General features: G+C 48.5%; 1 protein-coding gene across 2 annotated transcripts in view; it reads left to right on the forward strand.

Moving 5' to 3' along the window:
- The window catches only part of RALGAPA2 (Ral GTPase activating protein catalytic subunit alpha 2), a 265476-nt gene that overhangs the window by 187023 nt on the left and 61401 nt on the right, over positions 1–17052 (forward strand). For both annotated transcript variants that reach the window (XM_032461744.1, XM_032461746.1), the window contains one exon: positions 6617–6744. In XM_032461744.1, coding sequence (XP_032317635.1) covers positions 6617–6744 — 128 coding nt within the window. The remainder of the gene's footprint in view (positions 1–6616; positions 6745–17052) is intronic.

Genomic DNA, 17052 nt, shown 5'->3' on the forward strand with positions numbered 1-17052 from the left:
TGTGTTTGTGTGTGTGTGTGTCCCTCTTCGGGGTGACGGCTAGCCCAGGACCTTCCCCTGAAGCAAGTGGTCCAAGTGCTGGTTAATTAAGGCTGATGCCCCACCAGCCACAGGAGCCTTTGCACGTGTGAGGTCGAGAGGAGCCAGTATCACACCTGTGTTTGGAAGGAAATCTTTTACTAGTGTGGCTTTTTTGTAAAGGGAGTGTGTTTGACTGCACCACAGTTCTGGAAATGTCCTTTTATTTCACATGTGCAATTTTCTCAGCTATTTATCTCAACCCCAACCAAATAACTTCTTTGAGATTAAGTGACACACTTTAAAATATTTTGGAGAATTCTCAGGGAAAGTAAGTTGTTTGGTTTTGAGCATGTAAAGAGTCATTTGTTTTGCAAAGATAGTTGAAAATATTGAATAACCAGAATTCACTAAAGTATGTTATTAAGTGGATTACTGTGATATGTCCTGTTTTAATGATTTATTATTACTGTTACGGGGTTTTTTTTAGTAAAGGAATGACATTGAGAACTTTGTGAAAAGGCAGCTGTCATTTGCAGATGTTGTATCAAATCCAATTTCTTCCCTAATTCATTGCCACTCCTAATTAGAAGAATTCCCTGGATACAAGAGATCTATATTATTCCTTTTGTCCAGTTTTGAAAGACTATCTGAGTCACCCACAAGCAGTTACCAAAGAATAAAGAACATTTATTTGCAAGATAAGGCTCAGTACAGACGGAAAAGCTCCCCAGCCTGTCATTAACTCCTGGTTCTTGTTTTATCTTTCACAACAAGTTGGCTGTTAAGAATTCCTTCTCAATTGGTTTTTCTCAAAAGTTGCTGCTGATTTCCCTTTTTGAATTGGTCTTTGATTTTTAGATCTTCCTGCCTGCGAGCTGTTCTCCTCTTTTGGCCAGAGCCAGCCAGAGTGACCGACAGGAGAGCCCACTTGCTGTCGGAAAGTGGGACAGCCCCCATCCTCTGCCCGCAGTGACCTCAGCAGGAAAGGCCTCCGGGCCCACAGAGGCCCCTCTCTGACCCCTGGGCGTGCTGTCCTGCGCCTCCCCAGGCTCCTGCCCACGGTGCCGCCCACCCTTGGCCTTAGCTGGGCGGAACAGGATGGGCGTCAGGTGCACAGAGAACTCCCCTGAGAGCAGGACCCCAGGCCCACCGCCCACCCCACCCCCCCCAGCACTAGAGGCGCACTTTCTGTGCTGTGCTCGGGGTTCATTCGTTGGGTCTTGTTGCTTCGCCGGCTTCGTCTCCGCATCTCCCTGGTTCCTGGCGGCTTTCAGTGTAAGTCATGGCAGGAGGTGCACTTACTTTTCTAAGGAATGTATTTTAAATAGACTTTCTGAAGTGTGACCTTGCTAGAGGTAGGAGGAAGGGCTGTTCTTTCTTATTTCCTCGTTTGTTTGTTGTCAGTGTTGCCTGGTTTTAATGATGTTTGACTGTGAGCAGCTCCTGCTTCCTCCTGTGGAGTTAAGATGCCCCCCCCCCCCCGCCCTAAGGGGAAGAACTCCTATTTGTCAGCACCAGTAGGACTCACAGCTCCATTCTTCTCTGGTCCCATCTGAGCTTCCTCAGGGCTGACTGCCTCCTCTGCGCCGGAGGCACCGGTCTCAGAACTGCTTTAGCCAGTCTTTGCAGCTCTTACATCTGTGTTTTAACTGCGGAGCCCGGTTCTCAAACCCACCAAGCGGAAGAAGAGCTCAGGCAGCAGAAGCCTGCTCCGGACCCCAGGACCAGCCCTGCCACCCTCTCACTCTGCCCTCCTGGGCACGTCCGTGAAGCGGCAGGCAGACGGCCAGGACACAGCTTGCTCCAGGAACGTGGGGAGGGGCCGCAGACTTGGTGACCGCCCAGCGGTCGGCGCCCCAGGAGCTGGAGGCCTTCACTCCGTCCTGCGGGCCGCGTGGACCTAGCACACATCTGCTGGAGCCGCCTCATGCCGGCGCTGGGTCGGGCCTGGGGGCCGCATGCTCCTGGAGTCCAAGCCTTAGGGAGCCAGACAGCCGACAAATAAGTAAGGAACGGCTGAATTAGAGACTTTGAGATAGCAGTGGGTGTTATTAGAAAAACAAGGACAAAAACAATAATGAAAAGTTACTGATAGTATGGCTAGAAAGGAAGCTAATTCAGGGAAGGGGGGTTTTCAGGCAAAATTTGATAGTCCTCTGATTATCCATTTTTTCCAAAAATTATCTTCTGATAGAGATGTATTTATACAACGCAGAGATTGAAATACACAGAAATAGACGTTCTTTCTCAGAACATACCTTATATTTCTCTTAAACTTTTCACCCTTATCTCAAATCATACGATCTTGTTACTTGGGCCCTCATTCGGGCAGTGCTGTTTGTAACACACTGTAGAGATTGCTACAGCTTTTGAATTTCAGCCACTCTGTGAGGAAAGTAGGGCTGACCGCACTGCTCCTGGGCTCAGCGTCCGCTCTTGGAGCAAGTATGGTAATTCATCCAAGGAGACCTGGTTTCCGGGCAGCCAAGCCAAGTCCACACTTTGAATCTTTGTAGTCTCAGTCTCTTTAAGCGTAGAAAGGTGTTAGTTTTCATAACTGTATGCAGACGCTTGTAAACAAAGGGCTGTTTATATTTTGTGGTTCTGTGCACACATCCTGTGTACACTTTACGGGCATACGTGTGGAGTCCAACAGATACTGGAATCCTAGGCCTTTGGTTAAGTCCCCCACCTCTCACACGATACAGGCAGTGCCAAAAAGCTGGACACAAAAATCATGGCCATATCTTTGTGATGACCAGGTGCCCTCAGTTTTTAAACAGGGGATGTGTGACTGACCACCCTCATACACTGCATTCGTAGCTTTCATTGTGGCCGGGTCTCATGGCGGTGTCCCAGTTCCGGAAGCTGCGGGTTATCCATGAGGAACCAGAACAGAGCTCGGTTGTTCATTATCCTGCTTTGGGAGGTCAGGATGTCTGCACTGAGTCCTTAAAAGATTAATTAATTCCCACAATTCACTTTCTGCGTCCCAAGAATTCTCCCCTGTTGCTCCAACAACCAGATGCATCCTTGTGCCGAGCAATGGTGCAACCTGAACGTCTCTGCAGATGCAGGCTCTCTGCCCTCCCAGCAGCCGGCCAGGAGGACCTGGGTGTGGCAGTGCCTTGCCGGGCCCAGGCCTGAGGAGAAAATCTTCAGGGCTGTGCTCTCTAGGTTTGTGTCTCCTCTCCCAGCTGCACTTCCTTTAGTCACGGAGCGTGTGGTGGGGACTCCACATGCATCCCTCAACTTGTAGCTGGTAAGGAAATCTAGTTTGTCACCAGCTTCGGAGAATCTTGTTCAGCTCTGGGCTATGGTCATCATGCTGGGGGAGGGACGTTCTGAGTCACTCAGAGCCTGAGTTAGTTGTGAATATCCAGGGCCAACAGGGGCCGAGTGATGAGCTGAGGTTGTGACTAGGCCGAATACTTGATGTCGTCTTCCATGAATCTGCCTTGAGTGGGGGAGCGGGGGGGGTGGCACCCAGGAACACCCCTGCCCCTTCTGCCACCGCACAGCAGGGCCGCCTACCCGGGCCGCCCTGCAGCTGCTTCTCTGCCTTGGTGCCCAGTGATTCCGGAGCCTTTAACCAGTGGCCGTTCCCAGTTCTAACCGAGGGGAATCATAGTGCCTTCTTCTGGGATGGGTGCCGCTCCGTTAAGTACTAAAAACTAAAATCAGAGACCAGCATCGTAGGAAAGAAGAAAAAAATTACACGTGGGTCAGCAGGAGGAAAGGGCAGTTCCTGGGAATACAGCAATTTCATGTAAGTTCCCAAGCAGACGAGCATGAGGCTGTGTGCATGTCCTGAGCACCTGCAGCTGTGCCCCGCTTTTGTTTTTAATATTGTTTATTTGTACCTTCTTCTGCGCTTTGCTCATCTTGCCAAAGATCTGTCAGTTAATTGTGTTAGACTTTTGTCAAAGAACTGGCTTTTGGTGTCAGTTGTCCTCTCCCTGTGTGCTCATTTCCATCTCACTAGTGCCTGCTTTTGTCTTTGTTGTTCTTCCTCTTCTCTTCACTTTCTGTGTGTTTATTTTATTCTTTTGGCCTTTCAATACTTCTTGAGATGGATGCCTTTTAAAATTTCTACTTCAATATTTTTATTGACCCCTGAGAGTTTTTTGGTCGTTGTTGACCCCTAAGTGATTTAGAAGTGTTCTAAAATTTCTAAATGTAGAGATTTGTGTCAGTTACCCTTTTGTTTTAGATTTTAACTTAGTAGCTCTTTGGGGACAGAATAGGGATTGTATGATTTCAACCCCTTGAAATTTTTGCAGACTTGCTCTGTGGCCTAGAACAGGGCTCAGCAAACTTTTCCTTTGAAGGATCAGGTTGTAAACATTTTGGGCTTCATGGCTCACATGGTGTCTGTCACAGCTGCTCAGCTCTGTCGTTGCTGTGTGAGAGCAGGTACGGGCGATCCAGAAGGAGTGTGGCTGTATTCCAGTAAAATTTTATTTCTGGACTGATCTTGAGTTTCATAAAATTATCACGTCACAGAATTTTTTTTTCTCAACACTTTTTGAAAATTTAAAAATCGTTCCTAGTTTGCAGGCCATACAGAAAAGGCGCCAAGCTGGAATTGGGCCCCACAGGCTATATCCTTGGCCTGGAATACGGTCAATTAAAAAAAAGAAAATTCTGTGCATGCTTGAAAAGAATGCCTTCTGCATCTGTATCGTGTGTGTATCCATTAGGGTGAGTTTGTCAGCTGTGGTGTTCAAATCTTTTATATTCTTGCTAATTTTTTTTAAAAATGTTTTTCTTTGAAACATAACATTAATAAAGAAAAAGGCACAAATTGTAAATGTACAGCTTGATGAATGTTTTCAAAGCAGACAATTTAATATCACCCGGATCTAAACATAGGATATTAGCAGCCCCCAGAAATCCCCCTTATGCCTCTGCCCAGTCACTAATCCCCCGAAGAAATGGTCACTAGCCTGACTTCTGTCATCATGGATTAGTTCTGCCTGCTTTTGAGTTTTCTATTAATGGAATTAATATAGTTTGGACTTTTCCTGTCTCTTTCTTTGACTCAGCATTATATTGGAGTCATCCCCATGGTATTACATATAGTTGTGATTTGCTGATTTCATTCCTGTGGGATATTCTATTGGATGAATGTGCTGCAAATTGTGATTCATTCTCCTCTTGATGGACATTTAGGGACAGTCCAGTTTAGTGGATTATATGTGACTTGCCTTTTTAACTTTCATGAGAAGCAGAATTTTTAAAAATTTAATTGTCCAATTTTTGTTTTCTTTTTATGACTGGTGCCCTTTGTACCCTAAAAATTCCTTGCCTCACCCAAAGGTTGCAAATATTTTTTTCATATGTTTCCTTCTAGAAGCTTTGTGGTTTTAGCTTTTAATATTTCAATCTATAAGCCATCTCAGTTCTGTGTGTGGTATGGGGTAGAGACCAAAGCTCACTTTTCAGTGTGACTCTCCAGTTGTTTCAGTGTCAGACTTTCCTTTCCCCATACAACTGATGTGCTGCCTTTACTGTAAATCAGTTACGTTGATGTGTGGCTCTATTCTTGGGCTGTGTATTCTGTTCTACTGATATATTTGTCTATCCTGGTTGCAGTATTATATTATGTTAATTATTACAGTTTTATAGTGCTCCTCGAAACCAGGTAATATGTCTTGTTCGTATTGTCTTGGCTAATTTATGTTATTTTCGTTTCCGTGTAAGTTTAGAATCAGCATGTCCAAATCTATAAAAGCAGCTCGTTAAAACTGTATTTGGTTTGTACTGAATCTATAATTCAATTTCAGAAGAATTGCCATTTTAACAATATGGAAACTTCCAATCCATTAACATAGTACATCTTTCCATTTATTTGGGTTGTCTTAAACGTTTCCAGTGATGTTTGGTAATGTCAAGTATAGATGTCTTACATTTCTTTTGTCAGATTTATTTTTAGGTATTTGATGGTTTTGATGCTATTATGAAATAGTATTTTTAGACATCATTTTCCAATTCTTGGTTGCTAACATTCAAAAATATAATTGATTTGGAGGGTATATTGTATCTGGTGATACAGTATATCCTCGAATTTGGGAATTCAAGACTTGCAAATATTAACTACTATATATAAAAATAGATTAAAAAACAAATTTCTTCTGTATAGCACAGGGGACTATATTCAGTATTTTATAATAACCTTTAATGAAAAAGAATATGAAAACGAATATATGTATATATATATATATGCACGACTGGGGCATTATGCTGTACACCAGAAATTGACAGGTTGTAACTGACTGTGCTTCAATTTAAATAAATAAATAAGCACATACATACATACATACATACATACATACATAATAGGCATCCTCATTTAAAAAAAGAAGTTTGGCAGAGGATTCACAGCAGAGGAACTTTGTGGAGCAAAATCCTGTTTTGCTGGATCTGAAACCCCTCGACCTGTGTCCTGTTACGTCCGGCATCCATCTGTGGGTGGCAGCCTGCAGGGTCGTGACAGATCAGAGACATCAAGCAGCTGTCCTCCTCTCTGCCCTTGGTTTGACTTTTCCTGGTTTCTGAAAATTAAGTTGGTTGTTTTGTTTTGAATCAACAGGTTCCGTTTTTTGGGCCCCTGTTTGATGGTGCCATCGTGAGCGGGAAGCTACTGCCAAGCCTTATATGTGCCACGTGCATCAACGCCAGCAGGGCCGTGAAGTGCCTCATCCCCCTGTACCAGAGCTTGTATCCTTTGACGTAAGTGTGTGACGTGTCAGCCATCCCAGAACCTGGATCCCTGGCACTTCCTCCGGAGAGGTGAGCTGTAACTACTGGGTTGAAGAGGGAAGGAAGAATTATTTTCCAGTCTGCGTTGAAAAAAAATAGTGTGATTTTCAGACCATTTCTTAGTTTATGTTAATCGTATCGTGTGGTGTCAAACTTAGGAAGTGTTTTTTTTTCATAATTAAGTCACACAAGTTTGTGCTGAGAAGCCGTGGGGGTCACAGGAGGCTCACACTTCCTCGGGTGTCCCTCCCCCTCCTCCATCCCTGTCTGTTGCCGTCTGTTGTATGGATAAGGTGGGAGGCTGAGCAAATGTAATGGGGTCACTGAGAGTGCCTACCAGGACCCCGCCTCCAGTGAAAGGACGCTGATAAATCAGGCCGGGACAGGTGCCCCGGCGAAGCACAGGCAGTGTCCTGGGAAGGTCCGAGGAGGCAGACATTGCATATGGTCGGGGGGACGGGGGAAGGCGTCCTCAACGAAGCTGAATTTGAACCCGCTCACCAGTGAGAATGGCTAGATATTCTATTGTCGTTTTCCCAAATCATTAGTATCTCCTTCTCTGATTCTTGATTTTCTCCCTAAAAACAGTAAGTTTCCCTTCTGTGATTTACTTTTTCCTCAAACATTAGTTGGCAGGCTGTGATCTTTAAATTCAGGCATGATCTCTGATTATGAGGAAAAGGAATTAAGGTGACTTCATAAAATTGCTGCGAAAGGCATCTGACCTCCTAGTAAAACTCAGAAGCTCTTTGTTTCTAATTAGTATTGATAATGATTATAAGCCCGTTGCATCTGACCTCTCTCTCTGTGCTTGTCCCAGCCTCGCCGTGAGCGATGTGTTGCTGGCGGGTGGGGGCGGGGGTGAATGAGAAGTATCATGTGGGAATAGATACAGTTCATGAAAAATACCTTTCATTAAAATCCTGGCCACTTCATTGACTGATATTCTGTCTTTCGATTTGAAAAAAAAATACATATGCCATGTGGCAACTTGGAATTATCATAGAAATTAGTAGTAGAAAAGAGCTATTAGGTCCCATCTGGTCCCTCCCCGGGGGCCTGGGCAGCATCCTTCTTCCAGCCTGCCCACTCCAGCTTCCGTGTTTGGGAGATGGCATCCTTTGCAGTGATCGCCACGGCAGTTCAGACTTAATCTTACGGCTGGTGTCGGTTCAGCCTTCAGCATGGAGTTTTTATTTCACGTGCTGTTAGAAAGGCTCTGGGCAGAAATGAGAACGAGCTTTCTAGCCATCAGCTTGTCAGCGTGCCTGTCAACTAGGAGGAGCCTGGGCGCATCCGTCAAGCACGTTGGACCAAGGCAAGGCAAAACCACTTGCAAACAAGAAAATTCTGCTTTATATACGACCATTGTGATTTTTGTCACGTCACCGTCTCCACTTACGGGGCTCCTCATTACAAAACCACGCTTTGTCGTGTTGTTGAACACTGCTTCTCAAATCAGAATTCATGTGGCATCAGAATAATCAGGTTTAGGGGGAAACAGTATTTGTGAAAGTTCAAAGGACAGGATTCAGCATCACTTTAAACCTTTCAAGCAGGCACACTGGACTAAGGCGGATGCCAGCTTAGGGCTCCTGATGCCAAAGTGAGTTAGTAAACGCTGTGTTCACATTCGATAGCCAGGTCGACTTCTTGGAGGAGAACAGTGCAGAAACTGAGAAAGAGAAAGTAACAAATCTTACTATTTTGATAATTATAAAATGTTAAACATTTTTCTTTTGTCTTATACCTTGAGAAGATTTGACTGGTGCTATTCAAGTTAATTATTTCAAACAAGAAAAAATACTATTTGTAGTTTTTATAGGGATGTAATCAATGGGGAAAGTGTTACAGTCACTTAACTGCTCTGTTCTTTAATTTCTGCCTGCAAAAGAGTTAATATTCAGACCAGAACCCAAAGGTATAATAAGAGAAAAAGTCAGGGAAAATGGAAAAAATAAGAGAAAAGGGAGGTGGGGGTGTTTTTATTTTTGTTCTTTAAAAAATCCCTAATTGCTAACTTTTAAATACTTTAAATATTTATAGATATCTGCCTAGACTGTTAATAATTACTTGCTCCTTTAGCATTTTGTTAAAACGCTTTGGCCAAAGTCTAAACTAGTTTGTGTTGCAGCTAATGTCTGGAATTCGCTACTTCACTGAGATAAGTTTTCGGTTTGAATTTTGAACAACACTGCATAACCCAGCACAGCCCAATCGCGGGTATCTCCTTACATTATTCATTTACCAAACAGTCAGTGCGGATGCAGGGTCCACCGAGCCCAGCACCGGGGGCTTGGGGAATGTGGGGAGCAGGCAGGCGAGGAGAAGACAGACCATGGCAGCTCCCCAGGACAGCTCGAGTTGGGGCTGAGGTTGGAGGGATGGGCCAGGCAGAGGGCACCAGAGCAAACACAGGGACTCAGAGTGATCTCGGTGGTAAACGTAGGTTCCTGAGAACTGCATGCGTGGCCACGTCCGTCAGGGTGTTGGTGACAGATACAGGAGTGAGCTTTCAGCCCAGATGGTCTTCTGAGCTGGACCAGAGGAAGCCAAGGGAGCCCTAACTCTCGCACCTCACGGCCTCCCCCACCCCCCAAACGTTCTAATTCTGGTACAGCATCGAGGCTGCCTGACGCCAGGGCAACAGGCGCAGAGGAGTGTAGGGTCCTCCACCCTTAGCCCCGTGAGTCCCTGCAAGTGCTGAGATCAGTTAGACCTTGGACACCCCGAAACCAGGGCTGGCTGTGTAACCTGTGGGTCCCCGTGCAGAATGAAAATGTGGGGCCCCCCATTCAAAAAGCAGGAAAAGTGCCTTTAAAGATGCTAAAATATGCTTTTTCCATCCTCCAGTCTTTCTGACTTGCCATGGTGGTTTTTATTTGCTATGTAATGTCATTTTAAGTAAAGAAATGTTAAAAATTTAAATGATTAGCATTAATTGATCATTTTTATATTGTGCAATGCCAGTTTAATATGAAAATATAAAAGCATTTAACTCATGAATGGAATCCCCAAAATTACACAGTTCACATTTCACAGCTTGCACGTAGATGTATTTTGTTCTCACCGAAACGGCGGAAAGACCGCTAACCTGCCTATTTTTCTTCCCCTCTTAACGAGCGCACTGCAGCAGCACTACCCTCAGCGCGCAGACGAGTCAGGAGGACGACCAGAGAAGGAGCTGGGGGTCGTCCTGTTTCTCCCTTTCCTTCTGTGTCATCCTTTTTAGAGGAAATTGTTGGCTAGTGCAGGGAAGTGACCCAGCTGAGGATATGTAGGGTTCCTGGGTTGCTCACGTGTCTTAGGACACCAGCGCCTTCTCTGTGCATTCACAGCACGTTCTGGTTCAGATTGGGCAGCCAGCTCCCCGCCCGCTCGCCGTGGGGGTCCCGCACGCCCTGTGCGCCCTCGGAGTTGCCCTGGCCTCCCCTGTGCATGCCCCTTGGTCCTAGCAAACTTGAAGCACAAAACACAAGGTTAAGGACAAAATCACCAAGAACTTCAGGGCGGCAGCAGCAGAGCACCTTTGCGAGCACAAGGCCCTTGAGCTCTCAGGTCACGGCCTGGAGTCCCTTGCAAACCCCTCCCACCCCAGTGAGCTGGGGAACTCTGTTCCTGGGGGTTCATTCTATTTGATTCTCTTCCTGAAGCCTAACAGGAAATCCTTCAGCAAAACTTATTGGCTTACAAACCAAGACCCAACAAGAATGAAGCAGCTTGTATGCAGGGCCCTAGAAGTCAATTCGTTTGAAAGATCGGAATCCGAGAAGTTCTATTACCTGTTTCCTTGAGATGCTCGGCACAGTAGTGGGTGTGGACCAAGAGAGGGAAAGTTGTCTGTCAACACAGGCCGTCTTGACACGGGCAGTCGATGCCTCCATTTTGTCCCTAATTTTGTATTACAGTTAACAGAACATCAGCAAACTGCTCACCTCATCCAGTGTCCCTCACTCTCTGGGTATCAGAGTGACTATTTTATGAACAAAGAACAGGTTGTTCAGTTCAGACCTTCTGTAAACCCCTTAGAGAGGGAGCCTTCCCTTTTTGGTACTGGCCCTAGATAACCAGACACTGAACCTGATGACAAAGAAAAGAGCCCATGGGATCAGTGTGCAGTAGTGATTTTTGTCTCCTGTCCCCACCCCAGCTAATGTCTGATACTCAGCGGCCCGAAGATACCGTCAGCTGGGATTCAGTTTTATAGAATATTTAACAAAAGTGGAAATGGGGGCAGTTCCGTATCAATTTTGAGTAATGTTCAAGAAAATACAGCACTTTGTTATTAAGCTGAGGACAGGGAGCGTTGTTGGAATGACTTCGCCTTTCGGGGGTCTTTTGAGTAGTAAACCCAGCCTAGAATCAGTATTAGAGGAGTGCTTGTTCGGGGTGCCCTTGGCTAAATGATCAGTTGGAACTGTGTGCTGAAGGCTCACGGAGGCCTGAGAAACACAACTGCCTAACCTGATCAGAAAAAATGTAACCGGAGCAGGGGTGTGTTTGGAAAGCCCCTCGGTGACATGTCGGCCTGGCCGCCGTGCCTCCTGGTGACATCCTCCCTGGGCTAAGTCCAGTCAGTCGAGTGGGCCCTTGGCCCCCTTCACCGCTGCTCTCCTGAGCGCTGAGGGCCACCTCACCTGCCATCTGCTTCTCCTGTCCCTTGTGGGCAGTCGAGGGTCCATTCACGTGCCTCGAGGCTGTAAGTGGGAAGCCTGCCACATGTTATCTTTGCAGTTCCCGAGCTGACCAGAGCTTCCGCGTGAGACCGCGGTCAGCTGAGAGAAGTGTCCAGAGCCGTCGGGCCGGGCTTCCGCGCTCCTGCTCCGACAGCTCGATTCAGGAAGAGGTGGATTCACAGCATGCGGTGCCCGTCAGGAGGCGGCCTCTGAATCGCACAGATGGTGGGTCTTTAAACCTGGCGCCCACCTCCGTAGCCCGCCGGCCCCCGCGGCATTCCCCGCCCCTCCTCCCTGGAGTCTCAGCGTGTGATGGGGAGGCCTGCGCTGCCCACGAAGGCGCCGCGCTGCCCGCCATCCTCCCCGAAGTGGACGTAGTTTCATTTTCACTTAGCAGATGTGCTCGGTGGCTCCAGAGCGTCTCTCCTGGACTCAGACGTCTTCATATCGCTGCTAAGCTGTGTTCTCAGTTCATACACTTTCAAAATGGTCCCTCCTCCTAAAGCTGTGATAATCCTGTTTCTCTCCTCTCCCATGGGATCTTCGGTTCTTTTTCCTGGGAAGACCTTTAATTTCCTCCGTGTGTCTCCATATATTTAAGAGAAGCGTAGGAAAAGGAGTCAGACGGCCCCACGTGGTACGTTTCGTTGTGCAGAACCAGCTGTATCGGCGTGGAAGGGACAGCGGAGAGGGTTCGGAGAGGAAGCGAGGGCCTGGCGTGAGGCAGTGTTGGGCGAAGGAGGGCACTCCTGTGTCAGGCAGGTAGGCTAATTCAGTGCGGGACCTACTAGATTTCCTGGGCGTGGAGGGCAAAGGGAAGACGGTCAAGGCCAGACCCCCAAAGCGTCGCATTTGAAGAGCAAGCCTGAGAGATCGTGGAGGGAAAGGAGAGGATCGTGTCACAGAAATCAAGGAGAGGGGACGTGAAGTGTTACCGGGCAGGGTGGTCAGCAAGACGCATCTCCCCGAGGGGCTCACCATGTCTGGGCTCGCCGTCTCCGTCCCCACCTGGGGAGCTGGGTACCGCAGGACCTAGAGCCGAGTTACTGCAGGAGAGAGGCACAAACGTACCCGATAACAGCAGCACAGCACGGACAGGGAGTCTCCTGGGTGGGATCAAAGGGCCGCATCCCAGCCGCGAGTCACACCCCCGCCGGGCTCGGGGTTCTCAGTGGCCCGAGGGCAGACGAGCTGTCCTCGGGCGTGGGCTGCTCCGTGTTGTGCACGTACATTCCACCAAGGGCAGCAAGCGTTCGATAAATGCTTGGCTTGCAAACACGCTCTCAGAAGACAGAGGAAGGAGATGAGGGGAGCTGCTGTCTCGTGTTCATTCCTCAGCAACGTGAGAGACCGGCTCTGCATGTGGCGGAGAGAAGTGGTCTTGTGCTGGAGTTGGTGCAAGACGGGGCAGAAGTGCAGCCGGTGGACCTGCGCCCACTTTGGAAGCACATTCCAAAATGTAGACTTCAGAGGGGAAATGGAGTGTTCCCCTGGGTGGCTCGAGGCCGTGAACGGGAATAAGAAATGAGATCTGTTTTGCTAGAGAATTAGAACTACTTCTCTGAGAACGGAGAGGGGGAGGCAGGGAAGAGCAGCCAGGGCCATCGCTCAGCGTGGGGGCTGCTGAGCGGCCAGGGTCCAAGAGGCGGGCGCTCTCCACGGTGCTGATGGGAGGTCCCCACCATTACGCGGGATCCCACGTGTCCTCCAGCTTTTCCATCTGGAAGGGGGCAGGAAAGTGTCTTAGTCTCTGAACTAAAACCCAGAGCACTGAAGCAGACTAACACAAAGGCCACACCTCCAGTGCAGTCACGTGGGAGGTGAAGGCTTTAGTGTGAATTCTGAGGGAACACAATTCAGCAAATTTTGAACAAAAATAGTGTAAGTTGATGTCGTGGTCTTGTTTCTGATTTCAGGGGAAACGGCTTTAGCATTGTGCTCTATAAATGCTGCTGCTCTTGTTTGTTTTGTTGTTCTTTTGGTTAATAGTTTCAGCATATTTAAGTCATGTTCATGTTTTCCTATTTCTTTTGAGATTTTCCTCGAAGTGGCTCCAGAATTTTATTAGATGTTATTTACCACATATTGATTTTAAAAAAACCCTCAAGACCCTGAGAACACAACAAGACAAAACAAACAAACCAAAAAGAATTGGCCCCCGCAAGTAATGTCCAGCCTCCAAGGCCACATTTGTCTGGTTGTAGAGCACGTTACGAGAACTGTTTTTTCAGAAGTCATGCAAAATAAAGGACGCACCCAGAACTGAACACAGGAAACTATTTTCCTCGTTTTCAAATAGGGATAAAGGATGAATTTTGGAATCCTTGTAAAATTTTTAAGACTTGATAAATATTAAATAGCTTGCGAGCTTTCAGAAAACACTGAATTCACGTAGAATAAAATATCACAAACACACTGTGGTACGATTACTGTTTTCAGAGATTAGAGAAAGCTTATGAACATAAATCTTAATTTTGGTGAAACACAAGACAAAGGATCATAACCGCCTAGCAGATGTGAGAGGGAAGTGTGAGCCCATGGGAGCTGGGTGACCTCCGTGTGCCGTCATTCCTGGACACGCCCATCCCCCTGGGCCGGTGCTGTCCAGTCAGACCCTCCTCCCTCCAATGACTTCCTCATCAGCGACTTTCACAAAGGTCCAGAACACCTGTTTACCAAAATACCATTTGTAAGAAAGCTGAGAGGGCTACCTAACTTGACCCGGGGCAAAATCAGACACTAGGGTTATCTCAACAGCCGGACTTCCAAGTCTAAACCAACCAGATGAGCCCGGAAAGCCCCGCCCTCGGGTTCAGCTAATCAGTGTCCATGCAGGCTGAGGGTGGTGCTGCGCGGCAGCTGGTGGTCGCTGTCACACACGTCCGGTCTCTGTCACACACGTCCATCCGAGGGTCGTAGTTGAGCGCAGATCTGAGATGAGGGATGAGGGTGGCCCAGCGGCTGACCCCACAGGTGTGCTCTGAGGCCGCGGCAGGAGGAACAAAGGCCTGGCCTCAGGCCTCACGGTAAACGTGGGGTGCCACTCCAGGACCAGAGCAAGTCCAGGGGAACTGGGACCGTGGTGCCTGACATCCTGGGGAGCCGTTAAACCCAGGGAGGTGTTATCTCAGGATCCTGGGGGTTTAAGAGGAGGCCAGGCTGCAGCACTGGGGACCATGAACAGAGACAGTTGGGAAGCGGGTTTGAGCTCAGTGTCAAAGCAAACATGCAAAAACCAGGACCCACAGACCAGCTGCCTGCAAGCCGAATTCAGCCCCCGGATGGGCTTTGCTGGAGCCGCAGGGGCCTCCAGCATTACTCGTCAAAATTGAGTTTGTCAGGCATGTTGAAAAGTTGAGAGATTTTTGCATTTTAGAAAATCTAGATTTCTGACTTCTCTGGAAGAATCAGAGCCTCTGATTCCCAGGGCCTCCTTTGCTGTTGGCAGCGGTCCGTCTCCTGACTGGCTGGGTACTGCCCCCTGTTCACCACAGCCCGCCTGGTCTCCCTCTGAGGGAGCGAGGGGGTCGGTGGGCCCCGCGGGTGAACAGTGCCTGGTCCTGGGAGAGGGCCCAGTAAGTGTCACCGCAGTTATCTTCATCGCCCTGCCAGCCTGGGCCCCGTGGACTTCAGAGTTCAAACCTCCGCTCTAAAGCGTGGAACCACCCACTGTGGGGTTGGGCCTTGGACGTACTTTCACCATCACAGGTGCTCAGACAGAGGCTGGAGACTGCTCCCTGCTCCCCAGGACTTGCCAAAGGCCTCCGCGAGAAAGGTGGGCTCCCTGGGGCGGGCGCTGCCCTCCACCCCGTGCCCCGGGATGGAGGCCCAGGAGAGGCGCACGGTGGTGCAGGGAAGCCCTCTGGGGGGAGGGGGGCACGGAGAAGAAAGCCGTCTTGCTGCTTTTGCTGTTGGGGGACTTAGACAAACACCCATCCCTTCAGGAAAGGCTATCATAAACCTGACAGTCTGCGCAGAAACCAGGCGGACACCAGCCCCAGCTCCCTCTCTTCCCGCTCGAGTCCGTGGCTGGGCCACTTCATCTCATCCCTTCCTTCCCAGGGGTGCTCCTTCCCCCTGTGGGGCCTCGGGCTACTGCAGCCCCCGCGGATTCCCCTCCCAGCCCCTCTGATGCCCGCCCCCAAAGGCTGGCCGTCCGCCCCTGGCCACCTCGCCCTCCAGGCTCCTTGCCAGCCCCGCCTCCCCACCCTCTCCAGTCCCCTAGTTGTACTGGAAGCTGCCCATCCTCTTGGGGTTCCTCCCACATCTGCCTGCTGGTACGTTGTGAGTGTGTGTGTGTGTGTGTGTGTGTGTGTGTAGGGAGAAATGGGGCGAGGGGGTGGGGTGGAGATTAATTTGCTTTTAAAAAAAAGCATTTTGGAAGGCAAACAACAAAAGCAACTCATATTTTATAAAATTGCGTTTTTTCAAAATTAGAAATAGAACTCTGCAAACAGAACCTGTGTCTGTGTATGTACAGATAGATACATTTTAAGTCCTTTTCCCCCATTTTCGAGCATTTATTTTACAGCCAATCCCCAGCCCTCGGGACAGCACCGGGCACGTAGCGCGTGCTCAGTAATCAGTTCTTGAACCAGTTTTACGTTTCAAAAACACATAGATAGTTGTATTCAAGAGGAAAAGTTCGCATTTTACTGAAAAATTGGATTTTGTGTGTCTTTATATTGAACGACAGGGTGTTTTGTGCAAATTACTTTTCTACTGCGTTCTAAATAATAACGCCTTCCTCACCACCCCAAAAGTTACTGGAGGACGTTTATGTGGAAATCCCAGCAATCAGAATGGCGACTTTGTATTTGATTTTAAATTAATAGAATTTTATTGAGAGCGATGAGAAGTGAAGGCTATTCAGTAATCCCACATGCTTAGAGCCATGCATGTGGTCAGTCAGAGAGATGGATTCATTGTTAGGTCAGAAAACCGCAGACAGGAAGCAAAGGTGGGGTCTCCGTGAAAGCCAGGGCCTGTGGGAGGGGGCTGGCGCCCAGCACGGTTAGGGGGGCATCTGCCGACCCTAAATATTTAACCCTGGCCTGGAGTCTGTTTATAAACCCTACGGACGGGTCGTCAGGTTGTCGTCGTGACTGGCAATTGTGTGTGAACTCACAGCAGACGTAGCCCCCCGGGAGACCCAGGAGGCCCTCGCAGCCCCCCACCCCGCGCCACCGGCCCATGTCGCAGGCGAACGCTGACAGCTGAAGTCACTTGTTGGGAAGTCCGCGAACTCTGGTTACAGCTGCGTTTGTCAGTAGCTTTAAGGGGAGTGTAATCAGCCAGAGAGATTAATTTGCATCTCAATTAGAAGGGAGTTGGGAGGAAGCGCGGGGTCTGGTGCTGGAAGGCTATGGAAGAAACCTCAGCCCGCACAAAAGCCTCGGGCGCCGCCCTCCAGCCGAGTGGAGGACAGTGTCTGAGGCTGCGTTTCCATAGGGACCAGAAGCCTGCTGGGCCCCAGGAGAATCTCGGCTTGCACTGTAATCATTTGGTCATGATGACACAAATTCCGCTGTTGTTCCCAAATACATTTAACGCTTGGCAAGATGCTAGAAAAGCAGGCGGGAGGGTGTCC

Source organism: Camelus ferus, chromosome 19 (assembly GCF_009834535.1).
Source record: "Camelus ferus isolate YT-003-E chromosome 19, BCGSAC_Cfer_1.0, whole genome shotgun sequence".
NCBI lineage: Eukaryota > Metazoa > Chordata > Mammalia > Artiodactyla > Camelidae > Camelus > Camelus ferus.